The 18,035-nt window shown below is 46.7% G+C and overlaps 1 protein-coding gene across 2 annotated transcripts in view; it reads right to left on the reverse strand.

Annotated features, from left to right (window-relative positions):
• Positions 1–2,887: 2,887 nt before the first annotated feature.
• Positions 2,888–18,035, reverse strand: part of KIAA0319 (KIAA0319 ortholog) — a 96,383-nt gene continuing 81,235 nt past the window's right edge. Inside the window, exons 15-22 of one of the 2 annotated variants that reach the window (XM_027603663.2) lie at positions 16,705–16,843; positions 15,989–16,148; positions 12,496–12,638; positions 10,617–10,739; positions 9,371–9,461; positions 8,663–8,791; positions 7,332–7,423; positions 2,888–6,104 (exon numbers count right to left, since the gene is read on the reverse strand). In XM_027603663.2, the coding sequence (XP_027459464.1) occupies positions 5,926–6,104; positions 7,332–7,423; positions 8,663–8,791; positions 9,371–9,461; positions 10,617–10,739; positions 12,496–12,638; positions 15,989–16,148; positions 16,705–16,843 (1,056 nt within the window). In that variant the 3' untranslated portion in view covers positions 2,888–5,925. The remainder of the gene's footprint in view (positions 6,105–7,331; positions 7,424–8,662; positions 8,792–9,370; positions 9,462–10,616; positions 10,740–12,495; positions 12,639–15,988; positions 16,149–16,704; positions 16,844–18,035) is intronic. The other variant, XM_027603664.2, reaches the window with a different exon arrangement.

Here is an 18,035-nt window from a genome sequence, read left to right on the forward strand (position 1 = left end):
AAAGCAGGACCTCAGTTTACAAAGGTGCCCCCACCCCTGCAGTAGGAAGGATAAAGGCTGATCCCCAGAGACAACTCTAGATCCTGTCGGCCTGGAAAGGGCACCAAAGGAATCTACGTAACAGATTTTACCAACTAGCTTTTGTCTCTACCCTTGGAAGCCTACAACTGCTTTCCTCTGTCCTGTCATTTCTCCACAAATGTATTGCTCTTTGTTGAGGATGCTATGTAAGCCAGAGTTTTAAGCCACCTCTTTCGAGTTCCTCATTCTTCCCTGGGTATCTCCCATGTATACATGAGGCATACATGTTAATAAACTTGCTTTTCTCTTTTTTCCTCTAGCTTTTATTTCAGAGGTCTCAGCCAAGAACTCAGAAGGGTAGAAGGAAAATTATTTTTCTTCCCCTGCAGGTGTAAATAGTGCTCCCTCCCTAGAGAGCTTCTAGTCAGTGAACATGGTGGACCAGGAGCATGCATGTGAAATTTTGTACCCTAGCATCTTCACGAGGATCTGTCCCGTGGTTTGTGCTCACTGAATGTTTGCTGAACCAGACTGAAAATTTACATGGTTTATAAGTGTGGCTGTGTGAGAAAGTATACTCCAGCTTTCTCAAATTTGCCAGTCTCTTCTACTCACTCCACTGTTACCCATTATGTACTTTTCCTCAAGTTTGGGCTTTTCTGATACAGAGAAGTACGAGGGAGAAATTCCCTGAATCCTGCTATTCAGATATAATCACTGTTAATTATTTTAACAGTGTATCTTATATTTTCACCCAGTGCTCATTGCTTTTTAAGAAATTTCATGTGGCCTCATTGAATCTGACGTTGAACAAAAGTAAGTTTTTCATTGGAAGAAAGAGCAGTGCCACTGGATATGTGTCTCCCTTTGTCATTCCACTGAGTTCATGCATTTCTTTTCACCTGCTTTGGTTTTTTAAAAAATGAACATATGGGGGCGCCTGAATGGCTCAGTTGGTTAAACGACTGCCTTTGGCTCGGGTCATGATCCCGGGGTCCTGGGATCGAGTCCCACATCGGGCTCCCCGCTCGGCTGGAAGCCTGCTTCTCCCTCTCCTATTCCCTCTACTTATGTTCCCCCTCACGCTGTCTTTCTCTCTGTGTCAAATAAATAAATAAAATCTTTAAAAAATGAACATATGGTTAAATATTTTATTTAACTCATTAATGAGGAAGCTGGTAAGGGTATTATAACCAGTTGAAAGGATAAGCCAAAAACTCCCACAAATTTTGTATGGATGAGAAACCTTGAAATGAACGTGCAAATGGAAGTACACTAGCTTCTTCCATACGTGGGAGGGAAGTCAGTCGGACTCCCAAGACGCCAGAATTTGCATTTTGCACCACTCTTCTCTACAATGGTACAGGGTCAGAAAATGCCTCAAGGGCACTGAATGCGGGAATCAGAGAACCCAGGAAGGCCTGCTATGTGTAGACAATGCTTGGTGTTCCACTGAACCTGCTTTTGATTTTTAAAATTACTTTATTACCAGGAGAAATTACCCACTTACCTCTCAGTTTGGGGGTTCTTTACATCCTTGGCCTAGGCCTCTGCTTAAAAGCAAGTGTTACTTTCATCTTCTATTTCTTCCATTCTCTATCAGTAAATGTAAATGCTACAGCTTCTTTCTATTTTAGCAACAAATTAAAAAGCAAATCAGTGTGGTTTTCATTGATGAAGTCTGGGAAAACTTTCTGGAAAAATAGCAGGCCCTGCTTCATCTAAGAGTGTTGAAAGGCTACCAGCATATTCTGTTTGCATGTGCTATTTATAAATGAATGGAAATGGGTTTGGAAATTGGCAGTCTGAAGATTTACTTACCATCCGTCCATTTCATCAGCTAACTAGGAAGGACTCGCCACAGTGTAGGCCATGAACAATCCCCCGTCCCGGTGATTCAGGAGACACGGACGTTTTTGCAGGTGTTGTGTCAGATTAGGTGAGACTGCGTGCTTTCTTCCGGTTGTGCTAAGACCTCAGGCCTGCAACTCTGGGCTCATCACCTTGGGACAGAGGTGGTAATACTAAGTAGGCTTCAAATACAGGAAATTTGGCCATTCCCTAAACTCATCTCAAAAAGGGAGACTGTTTAGTTGGAGAAATGCTGGTTGTTGTTGTTGTTGCTGACTTTAACAGAAGCTCTTTTAGGATTTCACTGTTAATCACGAATCTGGCTATTTCCCCTCCACATCTTCCAACTTTTTATTTTGAAGTAATTATAAACTCATGGGAGGTTGCAAAAGTAGTACATTCTGCTATACCTCCCACCCGTTTTCCCCCAGTAGTTACCATCTTAGATAACTAGTATCAGGGAACTGACATAAGTATCATGCTGTTAATACAGGCCTTCTGGCAGTTTCCCCAGTTTCTTGCACACTCATTTATGTGAATGTGTTACCCAGCTTAATTCCATCGGTAGGAAGGCTTGTGTCATCACCGCCACAACCGAGACACAGAATTGTCTGTAATTGTACCTGTACCCACCACCCGCAAAGAAACCCCTCGTGCTAGCCCTTTATACTCAGCTTTGGAAGTAAAATCATTTGGCAAGGCTTCTTATTCTTGGGTGAGGGGCATGAAGGAGGACACATGATGGAATGAGCACTGGGTGTTATATGCAACTGATGAATCACTGGATTCTACCCCTGCAACTAATAATACAGTCTATGTTAACTAAACTGAATTTAAAAAAAATTTTTTTAAATTTCGTTCAGTGTAACATGCATGCCAAAAAGTGTACAGAAGTGAACAACTTGCTTAATCTTCACAAGCTGAGCATACCCTGTGACCAGCACCCAGAGCAAGAAACAGAACACTGCAAGTCCCCACCGGTGCCCCTGTTGGAATGACTACTTTTGTTTGGTTTTTAAAGATTTCTTTATTTATTTTGGAGAGAGAAAGAGAGCAGGCATGCAAGGGGGGGAGGGGCAGAGAGAGACAGAAGTGCCGGGCTGTGGGGCTGGGCACATGGTTCTGAGAAGGGCCAGGAAGTGGATATTTGGGGTTGGGACGGGCCCTGCAGACCGCTCCTCTGCCGTCCCCCAAGCAGGAGCGAGGGGCGCGCCTTCCATCACGGCTGTCTTGGTGCACCCTGAAATCCCAACTCCACTGAAGTCTCACAACAGCCTCATGATTTCCCGAACCATTTGGAAACGTGAAAACCACCGTGGGCTCATAGGCCGCACAAAACAGGTAGAGCCAGCTTGCCGACTCCCACCCCAGGGAAGGCCCTCGCCCAAAGCAAGAAGTACTCCCCTGCTCCGACACAGCATTACGGAAATACAGACGCCTTTATTTAGACTGGCCATGTCTCATACGTGCTGTCCTACAAGTAAGAGCTGGTCAGACCTGGGAAATATCACAGGGCGGCCCGGGGCAGCTGGGACCCTCTGCCCCCAGGCTGGGGCGCCTCCCGCGCCGCGCGGCTTTCCGCTGCATTCTTCCACGACTGGCCTCAGTACCCAAGTCACATCCCCCTTGCAGTGACTGGAAGGTCTTGTGGGCGGGCTTCTCCATCGAGCAGCTGGAGAACCTTCCCTCCACTGGCCCTGGGGGAGTTTCTGCCCTGGATGGTGGGCAGAAGGCAGTTCTTCCTCACCCTGAGCTCTGCCCCGCCCGGGGCCCAGGTACCCAGGGCGAACCGCCTCCTGGTGCACCTGAGGTCAAGGTGCACCGGTGGGGGAAGAGAGGCCAGGGGAGGCGGAAGCAGCCCTCTGAAACCAGAGCGCTGCCACAGGGTGTAATCCCGCAGGAGGGACGAGGGAGGCTTCTCTGCGTCCTGTGTTCTCTCCACCGTCTGAAGGAAGTCCCCTGGGTCCCAGGAACAAATGGTCCAAAGGCCATCCAGAATCTGCTGTCCAACAGCTGAGGGTGGGCGTTCTCTGTATAGTAAGGGAGGAGGGTAGAAAGCATGGGCTTCACGGCTTAAAAAATGTGCATTCCGTTCGCAGATCTAGCACTCTTGGGCTGTGACCTTGCACAAGTTGCTTAACCTCTCTGAGACTCCAGGTCGTTCTCTGCCACAGGAGAATAATATCTCCTTTTCCAGGCCGACTGGAAGGACCAGTGGGGTATATATAAAACATGTATTATGCGCATAAAGCACTTAACAAACGTTCACTCTCTTCTTCATTGCACTCCATCCGCCTCCGGTTCTGCATTCCTCAAAGCCAGAAATTCCTGGTTGTACACAAAACAACATAATTCTGTTCACTGGGTATGCGAGAGATTAAGTTTATGAAGATAAATACTGGTGTAGAAAACATCACATCTTCCTTCTAACATCACAGATAGCAGACTGAACTGACTAGCAGTACAGAAAGTGGAGGCATAAGCAAAGAAATTATTTAAAAAAAATAAAATTATAGTCTTATATACTTTTTAGTTCTGCCGTTCCCCAGAAAGTACAAAAATTGAAAACAAGATGATCTCATAAGGATGAATATGACCAGACAGAACAAAAGCATGTGCAAGCTTAATTTTGTTCAGGGACCCACAGGAACTATTTTCTCCCTTGTTCCCGTCCTGATGGTTTAAACCTGGTGGTTTAATCCTCTTGCTTTTCCACTTAATCGTGGTAAAGCAATCCTAGTTTCACAGAAACTTGTGCACCAGGGTCCTGCTTAGGTGTGTTCCCTTCTGAGGCCACAACACTGATTCTGTGATGGGCCCCACCTCTATTCTAATCTTTCCAAAGAATGCCAAGGGCACCTCCCAGGTCACCAGCCTCAGGACTATGGATGGAGAACGAACCAACAGGAGCCAGCCACCTCCTCAGGCTATAGTTCACTCCAGGTCTGCTCTGGGGTGCTCTGTGGTTGGGGATGTTCCCCCCCCATATATTTAAAATGAGATTTATTTGGTTAAAAAAATGGTTTAATATATTTTTTTAAACCTATGAAGTGAATGTCTATGTCAGTTTGTTATCATGGAAAGTATCTATAGGGGCCAATTATCATGAGCATCCCATCCTAATTAAGACAGACTATATTTCTGAGTTTGAAAACATAGACAAAGTTGCTGAGTCATTATCCCTATCTGTGGCAATCTAAATGCATGCCTATGGACATACTCAATACATGTTCCATCGGCTAATAATCACTTTTATCGCGTTTAACCTACACTGGGGCTAGGAGAGGCTTCAAGGTAGCTTTTCTAGGAGAAAGAAAAGGCAAAGAATGTTACCATGTGATCTTCAACTTTCAACCTACAGGTCATTATGCCCCCACGTCCCTGTCTATGTCTCTGGTCCTTATCAGACGATTCGTACTCAGCTCTCAGATTCCCAGGAGCTGCTGTCTACAGAGGGCCAATGGTGGCTGGCCATAGCAAGGAATAAACCTACTGGGGGGCTTTGCTCTGTATGGGTGTCTCAGTCAGCACAGAAAACTTGCTGCACAGAAGACAACCCACACCTCAAATAAGCTACTGTAATATACACAGCAACTTTACTGTGTGGGTCCTACCAGAAAAAGCATGTTCAGGATGTCGTCCTCAAAGGCAATCACAGCTCCAAAGAGAAATCAGCCCTTTTTAAATGCGTGTTTAACTTACCTAGAGGTCTGCAGATAGACACAGGGGTAGTCTTTATTTCCACATAGGTAATATAAATACTGTGCCACCTACACAACAGAAAACTCTTTTACATATATACCTAGTCTCTTACCCAACCTTTATCCCTGTTAGCAAGCATCTCTGTTAAAAGAGCAACGTTTCTGTTTTGTTTCATGTCTCAAACATCCCAAGAAAACAGATCTTTTAAATACAGGGACACACATCCAGCCCCGTGTGAAAGGACATTAATGCACTATTCTAACAAGAGTTAGTTCTGTTTTTTAACTCCCATTAACTGGTCCTGGATTCAGTGATTCCTGTGGGTAGCCTTCGAGTTTACAAACGGCTCCGTTATCTGTCCTTTGAGCAATAGCTGAAGGGAGCTCCGTTTCTGAGGGAACCATTCATAGAGACTTCTGGATTCCCCCTCTCCATCCTCTCTCGGCTGAAGATTGTGTCTTGGTCGCTGTCAAACTCCGACTCGGACACCATGAGGCTGGAGTTGTGCTCTGTGCTTCGGTGTTTAATACCTGGGGAGAAGGGGACAGACGCATCTTGAGGGAAACGGCCTTTTTCGCTCTCAGCTGTCTCTCTGGTTGTAGGTCCCCTGTACCCAGTGGTGTTCTCTGCACCATCAAAGCATCACGCACAACAGAGCAGGGGCTGGGGGCCCTGGTGAGCAGCAACAGGGGCTTTGGAGTCACCCCTGAGCTTGAGCCCAAGCTTCGACACTTGCCAGCTAGCCATTTGATGCTGGACAAGATGCCTAACCTCTCTGGGCTTTCAGTCTCCATAACCATTAATACTGGGAGATGACAGAGCATGTACTCCACGGGTTTATGGTGAGCACTCTGTGAAACAGTACCGGTGAGGCTGATGCCCAGGAGTTAGCATGCAGTAAGCACGAAGTGAAAGCTGTTATGGTCTTATGATTTGGTTCAATCAAAATATTTTTGGTACAATATGTGATTGCTGCTGGTCAAACTAAGAGAACTGGTATAAGATGCGATCCCTGCTCTCAGAGAATTTATAGTGTCTAGCTAAGGGCTTAAGACAAAGACTCATGAGAAGACAGTTCAAAACAGGCAAGAAACGTTGAAAAATCAATCTTACAGGAATCAAGAACGGATAAGCACACACTGATCGGCTAGCATTGCTTCAGCGATAGTCCACACAGGTGGAGATTTGGACAGGAGGACTGGGGAGGGCATGGAGCGTGCAGAAAGGCACCAGAAACACCGGGAGAAGCAGGCGGCCCGGCCCTGCCCGCCACGGGCCCTCGCAGGCTCTGCCTAGGCTTTGTGCTCACCTGCATATGGCTAGTCAGTTAAGGGAAATACTCTCAGGGAGCAGACCTGCAGGGCACAGCGTTCAGAGGTGAGCTGGGGTGGAATGGTGCCACACGCCCGACAGCCCAGCCGTTACAGAGGCAAACCTGTTTGAAAAGCAGTCTTTGCCTGCAGTGGGGGCAAAGGTGGGGTCTCAGCTGATAAGAGGCATTTCAGATCTCTCAACTGTTAAGGCCTCAAAGTGCGTCCCCAAAATTTCATGAAATTTAGAATACAATTATGCCTCCCCGTCGCATATCCTTGGGATTGGTGTAGGTTTTTCTTCCCAGAAGCTCAGACTCACTCTTCCTTCCCAATTAAATTGCTGGCTCCAGCCTGTCGCTCCCCTTTCACCCAAAGGAACGCTCTGGCAAACCCCCGGATCCGATCCTTTCAAGCACCAGGCAAGTACCTTGCAGACCACCTTACCATACTTGGGCCTCAGCTCCATTCTCTCCTGGTCATCCATGTTATCCAGGATGGTATACTTGGTTTTCTTCCTTATTTTAGTCCTTTTTCGTCTGAAAGGAACAACGAAAAGCCCGACTCAGGTTCTTAGAGAGGGAACTGGGAGCCAGGAATTAAAACGCTAAAGGAAATGGTTTGCCTTTAGAATGGAAGGGTTGGCACGTGTAGGGATGATGTGCGTATACACGGCCAGGGCTGGGTTCGGTGGGGCTGAGGCACAGCGTGCATCCTGAACAAACGCAGGAGCAGGGCGGCCATTCCCCCAGCGCCCACCTAACCACAGGCTCTCGGCCAGGGCCCTTGAGAGGGTGCTGGCACAGCAAGCTTTCAAACGAATAATGCTTTACTCGGAAAAACCTGGATGCACACATTTCCCCCCTAAACCTACACTGCCTAGAAGGTCCAAAGATGCAAAGATGATATAAACTAGCAACCAGGAAAAAAAACAACCAAAAACAGAAATATAACAGATTCCCAAAATTAACTGCAACAACCCAGGATTTCATTTTTCACAACGCATGAGAAACAACTGGTCCCTTGTGCATCATCCTAAACTGCCGAGGATTATGTGAAAACACACATCAAAGCCGCGGGAAGGTTATGCTGAGGACAGTTCCAGAGCATTCAGTTTCCTGACAGGGTGGTGACTTAGAGCATGGGCCTCTAAACCTTGATTCAGTGCTTACTAGCTAGCTGGGTGACTCTGAGACAATTTTTTGATACTTCTGTGACTCCACGTTCCTACCTGTAAAATGGAAGTAAAAACAGTCCCTTTTTATACGGTTGGTGGGAGGACTGAATAATATATATAAAGCACAGAGAGCCATTCGTCACAATGGCGAATACTTCATATTCCTTATTAATACTTAAAAAGGTCACAGTCAGCCACTTTCTCCATCATCACCATCATCTGCTTGATACATATGCCATAAAACTGCAGAACGTGTATTTTTTTTAAATTTTCATTTATTTTTATTTTTTGCATAATTTTTACAGCCAAGCACAGCAGGGTGCCCATGGTCCCAAATGGCTCTGGGAAAGTTTACTGGGATTTAGGCCTCTGAGTACCTGTGCACCCCCCGCCGCTTCACCAGCCTCACTACTGGGAAAGGAGTCACAAATAAAACCAAGATAATGTGAGCGGTTTCAAAAAATAACTATTAATTACCGTACACATTAGTTTTTTTTATCGTATCTTCTTTGGAGAGCATTTAGTGTTTTGTGTCGATGGTGGGTCACCGACACCGTCTTCTAAGGACTCGAGAAATCACTGTCCCTACAAATCTCCTCACCGAGGGCTGGGCACAGACTTCTGGAAGATTGAGACATCGAGGCAGCTCAGGGGCTTCTCGAGGTCAGCTCCACAGAAGAAGGAAGAGGGAAACATCGAAAGCAAAACTTCTCTTTGGTGATTGCAGGGCCTGGATTAAAGTTTTGCATTTATTCAATAGGATTGAGATGGATTCCATTGTTGCTTCACACAAAAGAATCAAAATCTAAATTTGCATCAGAATGCTTCTGGAACTCCTTCCTCTCCTGAGGGCTGATCAATCAGGCCATTCCAGGAGTGTCTCAGTAAAGGAAAGGTAAGACTGATAGAAAACAACATTAGATTTGATACAGAATCACTGAGCCTCCTAGGGAAGAGGAAAGCTGCATAAGAAAAAGCCGCCTCTGGTATTATTCCATTTATCTGGTGGGGGGTGGGGTGGGGGGGAGTACAATATAGAGAATTTTTTTTTTTTAAGTAGGCCCCACAGAGAACATTGGTCTTGAACTCACGACCCTGAGATCAAGAGTCGCAGGCTCCGCCGAGTCAGCCAGGCGCCCCTATAAAGGACTTTTAAAGTCTAGTTTGTCTTCATATTAAAAGTGACCGTCAAGTGGTTCAGCAGCTTAACAAACCCAAGCTGAAGCTACTACAGCTGTCGAGTTCCATTTCATGATTTCATTTCATGACGTGTCTTTATCCCAAGTAAATAAATGAGCAGGCGGGGTACCTCTTGCAGCAGTAGAGGCAAAGCCAGGGCGAGCCCCCGATCAGCACTAGGACAGTGAGAGCCAACGCCGTCACGTAGAATATACTCCACTCTGGGAAACAAGAAAGCCAGAGGGGACACGGTTACACGCTGTTCGCAAAACAACTTTATGAGTATTTCTGAGTTCTTATGAGCAAAGGCCACCTATGGCCTCATCGGGCTGAGCAGAGCATAAACAAGGTAAATGCAAATAAATTGAGAACAACTCAAAGGTACCCTACTTTGGTGCAATTGGTTCAGGGACCTCATGGGGTATAGTTCATGCTGACTTAAGGACAGAATAATCAAAAACAAATTAATTAAGAAGGAATGCTGTGAACACCCATGTATGACACATCAAAATATTCCTTCCATAATCACAAGAAACACAACCCTCCCCGCCAAAATAGTTCTGGCCTAGTCTTTAATAAGGCAAATAAAATATCTGTATGGCTACCTATGACACAAACACACTTCCGAGAGCCAGACAGTAATTCAGAAACCACCTGATCTGTATTCCTTCCACATCCTTGCACAAATCCTGTATAAAAAGCTTTGCAACAGCAATTCGGGACAGAGAAACCAAGGGCCCATGACATAGGCTTAACCCTAGTAAATGTTATATATGCTCCTTGTAATAACGATCCAAGGGCTGGCTATCTTCAAATTTCTCGGCCAAATACATGCATCTGGATCCCCAAGGCAACAAAATTACTCTTGGAAATAGACTGGCATTAAAATAGATTCCTCCCCAAAGGAGATGTCAGGGCACGAGCTGGGCTAGCTGAGAAGGTGGCTCCCATTCTTGGTGCGTGCCTGGCAGACATCTAGAAGGCGTGGGCCAGACTCTCCCGTTCATCTGCGTCCAGCAGGTCCACACCAGGAAACACGTCACCAGAAGGCCAACCGAGCCCAAGCCAAGGCAGGTGCACCCCAAAAACGGCCCAAGGGGCACAAAGCAACTCTCTCAGCAATGCGGGTGGTGGGTAGCCAACTCTGCCCTGCCCAAGTGGGTTTCCTTATCAGGAAGGTTTACGGAAAAGCCTAGGCATGTCCATCTGCATTGATGGTAGGGGGTGGGGAGGATCTTAACTCACTGCGCCTTGGCTTCAGGCAAGGAGAGGGCGACTGTTTACAGCAGCAGAATGGGGCAGATATTTCTGGTATTTCAAAAATGGTGTGTCCCAACGCTCCTCGCCCACAGCTGCACCCCCAGCCCCAGACTCACCACAGTTGCTCTCCCCATCCCGGATGTAACGCTGTATCAGGTTCTCCATCCACAGCTGGGAGCACACACAGCGCTTCGTGATGGGGTCACAGTGACCATGGCCAGAGCACTGCAGAAGGCAGCCTGCAAAGAGGCGGGTGCGGCTGAGGCTGGTGTGGTGGCGGGCAGGAGGGGGGAACCTGGCTTCTGCCCGCTGTGGGTTTTCATTAGCTCGGACCCTGATGGACGCATCTTGCTGAGTCAAGAGCCTCTATGGCATGGGGGGGCCCAGGGGGTCTCTTCATCAGGAAGCAAACAGCAGAAAAAAGCCAATCCACACAGGGTAACAAAAGCCTTAAAAATGAAGCCAACACGTAGTACCCTCTGGCCTGAGATACATTCTAAGAATTTATCCGGTGAAGATAACTGGGGATGTGCACAAAGATTTGTCTACAATTATGGCATTATTTAAAATCAACCTAAAGTCCCTGAGTGGAGGACTGTTGAACATATCCTGGATGGAGGACAATGCCGCCAGAAACATCCTCTACTGAGGGAGAAATTGTAAAAGATTTGAAAGAAATGATAATATGATTTGCAGTTAAAAAGCAGATTAAAAATATTTATCAAATTATCCTGATTGTATCACATGTTTCTAGAGCGGGAGGAACTGGCGGGAAATACATCAGAATATTAACGAAAGTTAAGTCTGCAGGCTGGGGATTCTAGGCTCAAGAATCTAGAGGATTGTGGGTTTTTTTGCCTTTCTAGATATTCCAAATTTCCTATGATACATAAGACATTACTTTTGTAGCTAGAAAAAAGGGGACTATTAAAAAATTTAAGTTAGTGCATGTTGAGGACGTCAGCTGTGGACAGACATCTCTCTGAAACAAGCTAAACTGTCTGCCCAACCCTGCCGCGTCCCTCCCGATGCTCACACTCCTCGGCGCCTGTTGCAATGGCCACTTCATCATGAGGGATCCATGCTCCTCATAAGGCCACTTCATCATGAGGGATCCATGCTCCTCATAAGGCCACTTCATCATGAGGGATCCATGCTCCTCATAAGGTAGAGACAGAGAACTTGGACCAAGACCACATTTCAGAGGACACCCACGAGTCAGTTTGGTGCCAGGACCGGGCAGCAAGCGAGGGGCCAGGATGGAGGTCCAATGGGAGGCACCTGGAAGCCACCCTGCTCTTCCAGAAGTCCCGGAAACACCACTGTCACAGCACCGTGATGTCCAGGGAAAAAACTCCATGAACACAGCTTTTCCAGCCCAGAACACTTGTGTTTAAAACTGTGCCAACAGCTTAAATATGAAATTTCTGACAATGACCACTATCTGGAGTATAGTTTTAAAAAACTGACCCAGGACTGCTGTTTCTCTTGCTTCCCTCAGAGGCAGAGCAGTCGGTAAACGTGTTGGAGGAAGCCCACGGTCAACATAAATGCGAACCAAGTCTCTGGACGCTAAACGTGAAAATCGTCACACCTCACTCCTCTTTCCATGCAGTAAGACTTAGCCCTGACTGGCAAGGAGGAGTCTGATTTTTTTTTAGAATATTCCCAGAGGAGTCAACCTATAGGCATATTCTTGGATGAATTAAGTTCAATATTTAATTGCTAATAAGACAAATACTGGACTTCACGCCCAGTCAGTCCCAAAAGACTATGTGACCTCACTACTGTCCTGTCAGACTGCAAACAGATCTTAGATCGCCTCGTCCAAGAAATCTGTCACTTTAACCTCAATGGGTATTTAGGTTTCTATGAGATTCTCAATGCATCTAATTTGATAGGATGTTTTGCTTAGTGCCATCCAATTCTGAATAGACAACAAATATTTCTATTACTTGGACCCTAAAAGAAGGAATATTCCCACAGGAGACATACCTGCTGTGTCGATCCTCAAGACTTTGAAGAGCAAGGAATCGGCCTTCTCCTTTGAGAGCTGCCTGTGCAAACTGTGGACCACGTCGGCGGCTTTGAGAACCTCAAAAGGTGGCCCACTCTGGACATAAAACACAACCACGGTGCTGCAGACAAGAGGGAGGACAGCCACATGGTGAGGCGGTGACCGACATGCCACGTCCGCGCTGGCCGTGTGACCTGGGTTTTGACCGCCCCAGCCGGGTGGTTTGGCAAGGACACGGAGACATATCTCGTGGGCCAAGGAACTGATGCGTTTCTAGTCACAAATAAAGGCTCTTCAGTCCCAGAGCTATCTATTCACCTGATGAAAGACAGACCTTTAGATTAAGAGGAGCAATATGCGTATGTGTGCAAAGAGACTCAGCCGTGCGCAGGGCGATGTCTTTACTTTTATCTGTTTATTGAGATATAATTGACTTCCACTGGAATTCCCCCTTCTAAATCTCATTACTCAGTGGTTTTCAGCGTATTCACTACACTGTGCAACCGTCGCCACCACCTGTGGTGGTGGAACCCTGTGCCCATTAAGGGGTAACTCTTCGGCATGCCCTCCTCTCCACAGCCCCTGGCAACAACTCACCCACCTTCCGTCTCTCCCGATTTGACTGTATGTCTGACACAAATGTATACACGAGGCATTCTGTGTCCTGCTTCCTCCACTTTGCATGACGGGTCCCAAGTTTATCCACGTCACACTATCTACCCCAAATTCCTTCCCTTTTACTGCCAAACCATATTGCATCGTACGGACATTCCTCATTGAGTTTATCCATTCTGCTGATGACGTTTAGATTGTATCCACTTTTGGCTGAACGTATAAAATGTTCGTGTACACGCTTCTGTGTGGACACACGTTTATCGTTTCTCTTGGGTACGTATCTCAGAGTGGAATCACTGGCTCGTCTGGGAACTACGTTCAGCATTCTGAGGAACTAATTCCACACTGGCTGCACCACTGTATGTTCCCACCGGAAACACAGAGTGTTCCAATCCTTCCGTGTCCCCGCCAACGCTTGTTACGTCCGTCTTCTGGATTATAGCCATCCTAGTGGGTGTGAAGTGGTACCTCAAAAGGATTTTGCTTTGCATTTTCCAATAGCTAATGACGTTGAGCACCTTTTCATGTGCTGATTATCCATTTGTATGTCTTTTCTGGAGACATTTCTATTCAAATCTGTACTTGTTTTCAAGGTTGCCATTAAAAGTACCATAAACTGGGTGGCTTATAACAACAGAAATTTATTCTCTTACAGTTCCATAAGCTAGACGCTCAAAATCAAGGTATTGTCAGGGTCATCCTGTCTCTGAGTCTCTGAAGGTGTTAGAGGAGATCATGCCCCACACCCTTCTTGCAGCTCTCTGCAGTGGGCGTGCTTGGAGACCCATCAATCCACTGTCACCTGGTGATCTCCCTGCGTGCTGTCTCTGAGTCTCTTCTCTTCTTCCAGGGACACAATCACTCTGGATGAAGGGTCCATCCTACAGCAGTTTAACCTTACCTCAACTATTTCCATCTGCAGAGATCCTGTTTCCAAATCAGGTCACACAGGTAGTAAGGGTTAGGATGTAAATGTATCTTTTGAGGGGCCACAACTCGGCCTACAAGTGTTTTTATCATGAAAGGCTGTTGGATTTCATCAAATGCTTTTTCTGTGCCTACTAAGATGATCATATGGTTTTGGTCCTTTATTTTTTTTAATGTTTTATTTATTTATTCATGAGAGTCAGAGAGAGAGAGAGAGAGAGAGAGAGGCAGAGGCAGAGGGAGAAGCAGGCTCCCCACTGAGCAGGGAGCCCGATGGGGAGCTCGATCCCAGGACCCTGGGATCACGACTTGAGCCGAAGGCAGATGCTTAACCATCTGAGCCACTCAGGCGCCCTGGTTTTGGTCCTTTATTAATAGCTTTATTACATTTATTGACTGACCTACCCTGCATGCCTGGGATAAATCTCACTTTGGCTATGGTGTCTACTTCTTTTAATATGTTGCTGGATGCAGTTACAAAGTATTTTGTTGAGGATTTCTGCTTCTATATTCATAAGGGACATTGGTCAGTAGTTTTCTTGGGAACTTCTCTGTCTCGTTTTATTTTTAGTTTTTTTTGGTTTTAAGATTTTATTTACTTGAGAGAGAGAGTACGAGCAGGGGAAAGGGGCAGAGGGAGAGGGAGAAGCAGACTCCTGTTGAACAGGGAGCCCGACATGGGGCTCAATCCCAGGACCCTGGGATCATGACCTGAGCTGAAGGCAGACACTTAAGCGACTGAGCCACCCAGGTGCCCCTCTGTCTGGTTTTAATATCAGAGTAAACACTGGCCTCCTAGAATGAGTTGGAAAGTGTTCCCTCCACTTCTCTGTTTTCGAAGAACTTGTGGAAGTGGTGGTAAATCTTTAAATGTTTGGTAAATTCACCAGTGAGGCCATCTGGTCCTGGGCTTGGTGGGTAGTTACTGATTACTGATTTAATCTCTTCACTTTCTACAGGTTTGTTAAAATTTTTAATTTCTTCTCGAGTCTTTCTAGGATTGTGTCCATTTCATCCAGGTTAACTAATTTGTTGACATACCATTACTCATAGAATAATCCTTTTTATTTCTATATGGTTGGTAGGAATATCCCCTTTCATTCTTGATTTTACTAATTTGAGTCTTCTATTTTCTTGGTCAGTCTAGCTAAAGGTTTATCAATTCTGTTGATTTTTTAAAGAAATAGCCTTTGGTTTTGTTGATTTTCAGACTTGTTCAGTGTTTGATATTTTATAAGTAAGGGAAATGTGTGATTTGTTTTGAAAGAATGAAACAATAATGAAATTTATGAAAAAGTAATTAAAATTCTATGAAAAAAATAATTAAAATTCTTTTAACTTGGTATTTTTCTAAACAAACTTCAATTGTCTGGAAAACAAACCTAAACAGAGTAGCTGACAATAACTGGCCAATAGATTTACTGTGAATGGTAGGTTTTCATTCCCATACTTTCTCTCCTCCCACCCACCCTACTACTCATAGATTGGGTAAGCATTCAAAAACAAAAGCTCAATTAAATATATAAATCTTTTATAAAGGCCAGAGGTTTAGCCTCCTAGACTCCCAGAAGACAGCAATGGTAATCAATGCTCCTCTCACACCGCGAGAAGCCTCAGTCCTGGGAATGTGGGGTAGGGATGAAGTCTGGCTGTGAGGCATCCTCTGTGCCAGCCCCAGGCCATTAGCACGACCTCTGAGGATAGCAGAGCTAACAACCAGTTCCAGCTGATGGTTGCTAACTCCTTCATCTGGAACATTCTCGGTCAACAAACATTTACTGTTTGTTGTAGGAGGGACCTGGAATGATGTTGTCCTTACTGCGGCCCTTTGAGAAAAAGAATGTATGGATGGGATGCAAGCGTGTGCAAAACTAGACAACACGCAAAGGGAACAAACAAGATCCTGCCGGACAGGTATGCAGCTCACACCTGAGGTCCGAGTGGGCCTGGATCTTCTGAACCTTAACGTCTGAGTCTGGCACATTCAGCAGGGCCGCCAGGTGTCTCATGAGGGTGTCCTTCTGCTGCTCGGTCAGCTGCCCCACGCCCACCTGCAGGGTCAGCTCCACCAGTCCACTCTTCCTGGGGTCTGCGAAACCAGAACACATGGGATTTCCACTTGGAAATCCTGCTGGACAACATAAGGAACAAGGCCCGCACAAGGATTTAAAGAGTTTAAAATGATCCCGAGGTAACTTCTTAGGACTTAGGACTTTTCCTGGAAGATAACCAGGGGTACCCAAACAGCCTCTGGGCTACCTTGAAATTTTGGCACTGCACACCCTTCCCTCAGCCTCGGCTGCGCGGGCCGCTCTCGCCCCATTTTCGTGGGGTGCTTGGAGGCCCCTCACCGGAGCTGCCCCCTCTGAGCTCCCACCCTGAAGCTCCTGTGTCTGCTTCACTTTCTGGCAGCAACACAGAAGGGGCACGAGATTCCTGCTGCCACATTCAACTCCCCGTCATGAGCTGAGAGGCCAAGTCTGTCTGGGGATACACAGTGAAGAGCAGAGAAAGCCACACCATGGCTCTGGCCAGGAGCTGAAGCCAGCCACGGTGGGCACCCCAGCCGGGGGGACCCTGTCCACTGCGAAGAACCCGAAAGTGGGCCGCCTAGATCACAGACCAGCACATTGGCCCAGGCGCACCTGGCCGCACTTCCACGGTGGCCGTGTCCGTGTCCGAGGCCCCCTGACCGTCAGCAACTTGCAAGTGGAACGTGTAGATGCCCTCCACCAGATTGGTAAGCTGCAGGGCTGCGCTGCGGTCGGAGCCCTCGATGACATCCTGCAAAATAACGCGATTCTCGAGTCGACGCTCAGTCCCAACTTCTGGCCCACTGCTGATCCCAGACCTCAGGGGCCCATCTTTCTAATGTGTGCATGACCGTAAGGGGCAGGCTGAAGAGGAAGGGGCTGGTGGGTTAGCTGAAGAGAGGGGAATCCTCAGCAGCTCTTCCAAAGAAAGCACCGGGACACACAGATTCCTCAGACAGGATTTCTGAGCTGCGCTTACCAAGGGCTGTCCAGCCATTACCAAATTGTTCAGTTCATCCAACACAGGGGATAACTGTTGAAATGAGGGTGAAGCACCCCCTCTGAAGAGTTTCTGGGTCTTCTTTTCAAACACAGTTTTACAATAGTCTCTAATGTATCACATTTACCTTCTCAAATGACCCAAGAGCCCAAGTAAAATATTTCTGCTCCTGGGGGATCCAAGATCCAAAGGATTAGAGAAGAATCTCAGACACCCCTGCTCTGCACTTGCTAACAGAAGAGGGTGGTAAGCAGAGGTAACAAGTGCTCTGAACAGACAGCCGCTATACTAGAAGCTAATCTACCCTCTGGCTGAAGAGTATTCATTCCAGAGGCGCTTCAGCAAGTATAAAGCATGTTCAGTTCCTTCCCTGTGACCACTTCTTTTATTTTTTTTTTAAGATTTATGTATTTATTAGAGAGAAGGTGAGAGTGTGCATGCACAAGCTGGGGGGAGGGGCAGAGGGAGAGGCAGAGAGGCAGACTCTCCACTGCATGTGGAGCCCGACAAGAGGCTCAATCTCACAGCCCTGAGATCATGACCTGAGCCGAAATCAAGAGTCAGACGCTTGGCTGACTGGGCCACCCAGGTGCTCCTCGCCTCCCCCCACCCCACCCCACCATGACCACTTCTTTGGTGCATGTCCAAGAGTATATCTGCAACTCTCAAGTCCTTAGCAACAGCAGGAATGAAGATGTACCTAAATGTATAGCCTCAGAGGTGGAGGGATCTATGGGGAGAAATGTCTGCCAGGAGCTAAAAACCTGGGTCTGCCTGGTTTGATTAAGGATGAGTTGGTTGACCTTGGCCAAGTCATTTTCCATCTCTGCATCTCGCTTCCTGTACTTGTGAAATGGGAACAGCGATCCTGGACCAACTGACCTCTCTGGCAGGATGGGAGGAAACAGAAAGAACCCACTTGGACCCAAAGAGGAACAGTGGG

This window comes from Zalophus californianus, chromosome 7, assembly GCF_009762305.2.
Source record: "Zalophus californianus isolate mZalCal1 chromosome 7, mZalCal1.pri.v2, whole genome shotgun sequence".
NCBI classification, from domain to species: domain Eukaryota; kingdom Metazoa; phylum Chordata; class Mammalia; order Carnivora; family Otariidae; genus Zalophus; species Zalophus californianus.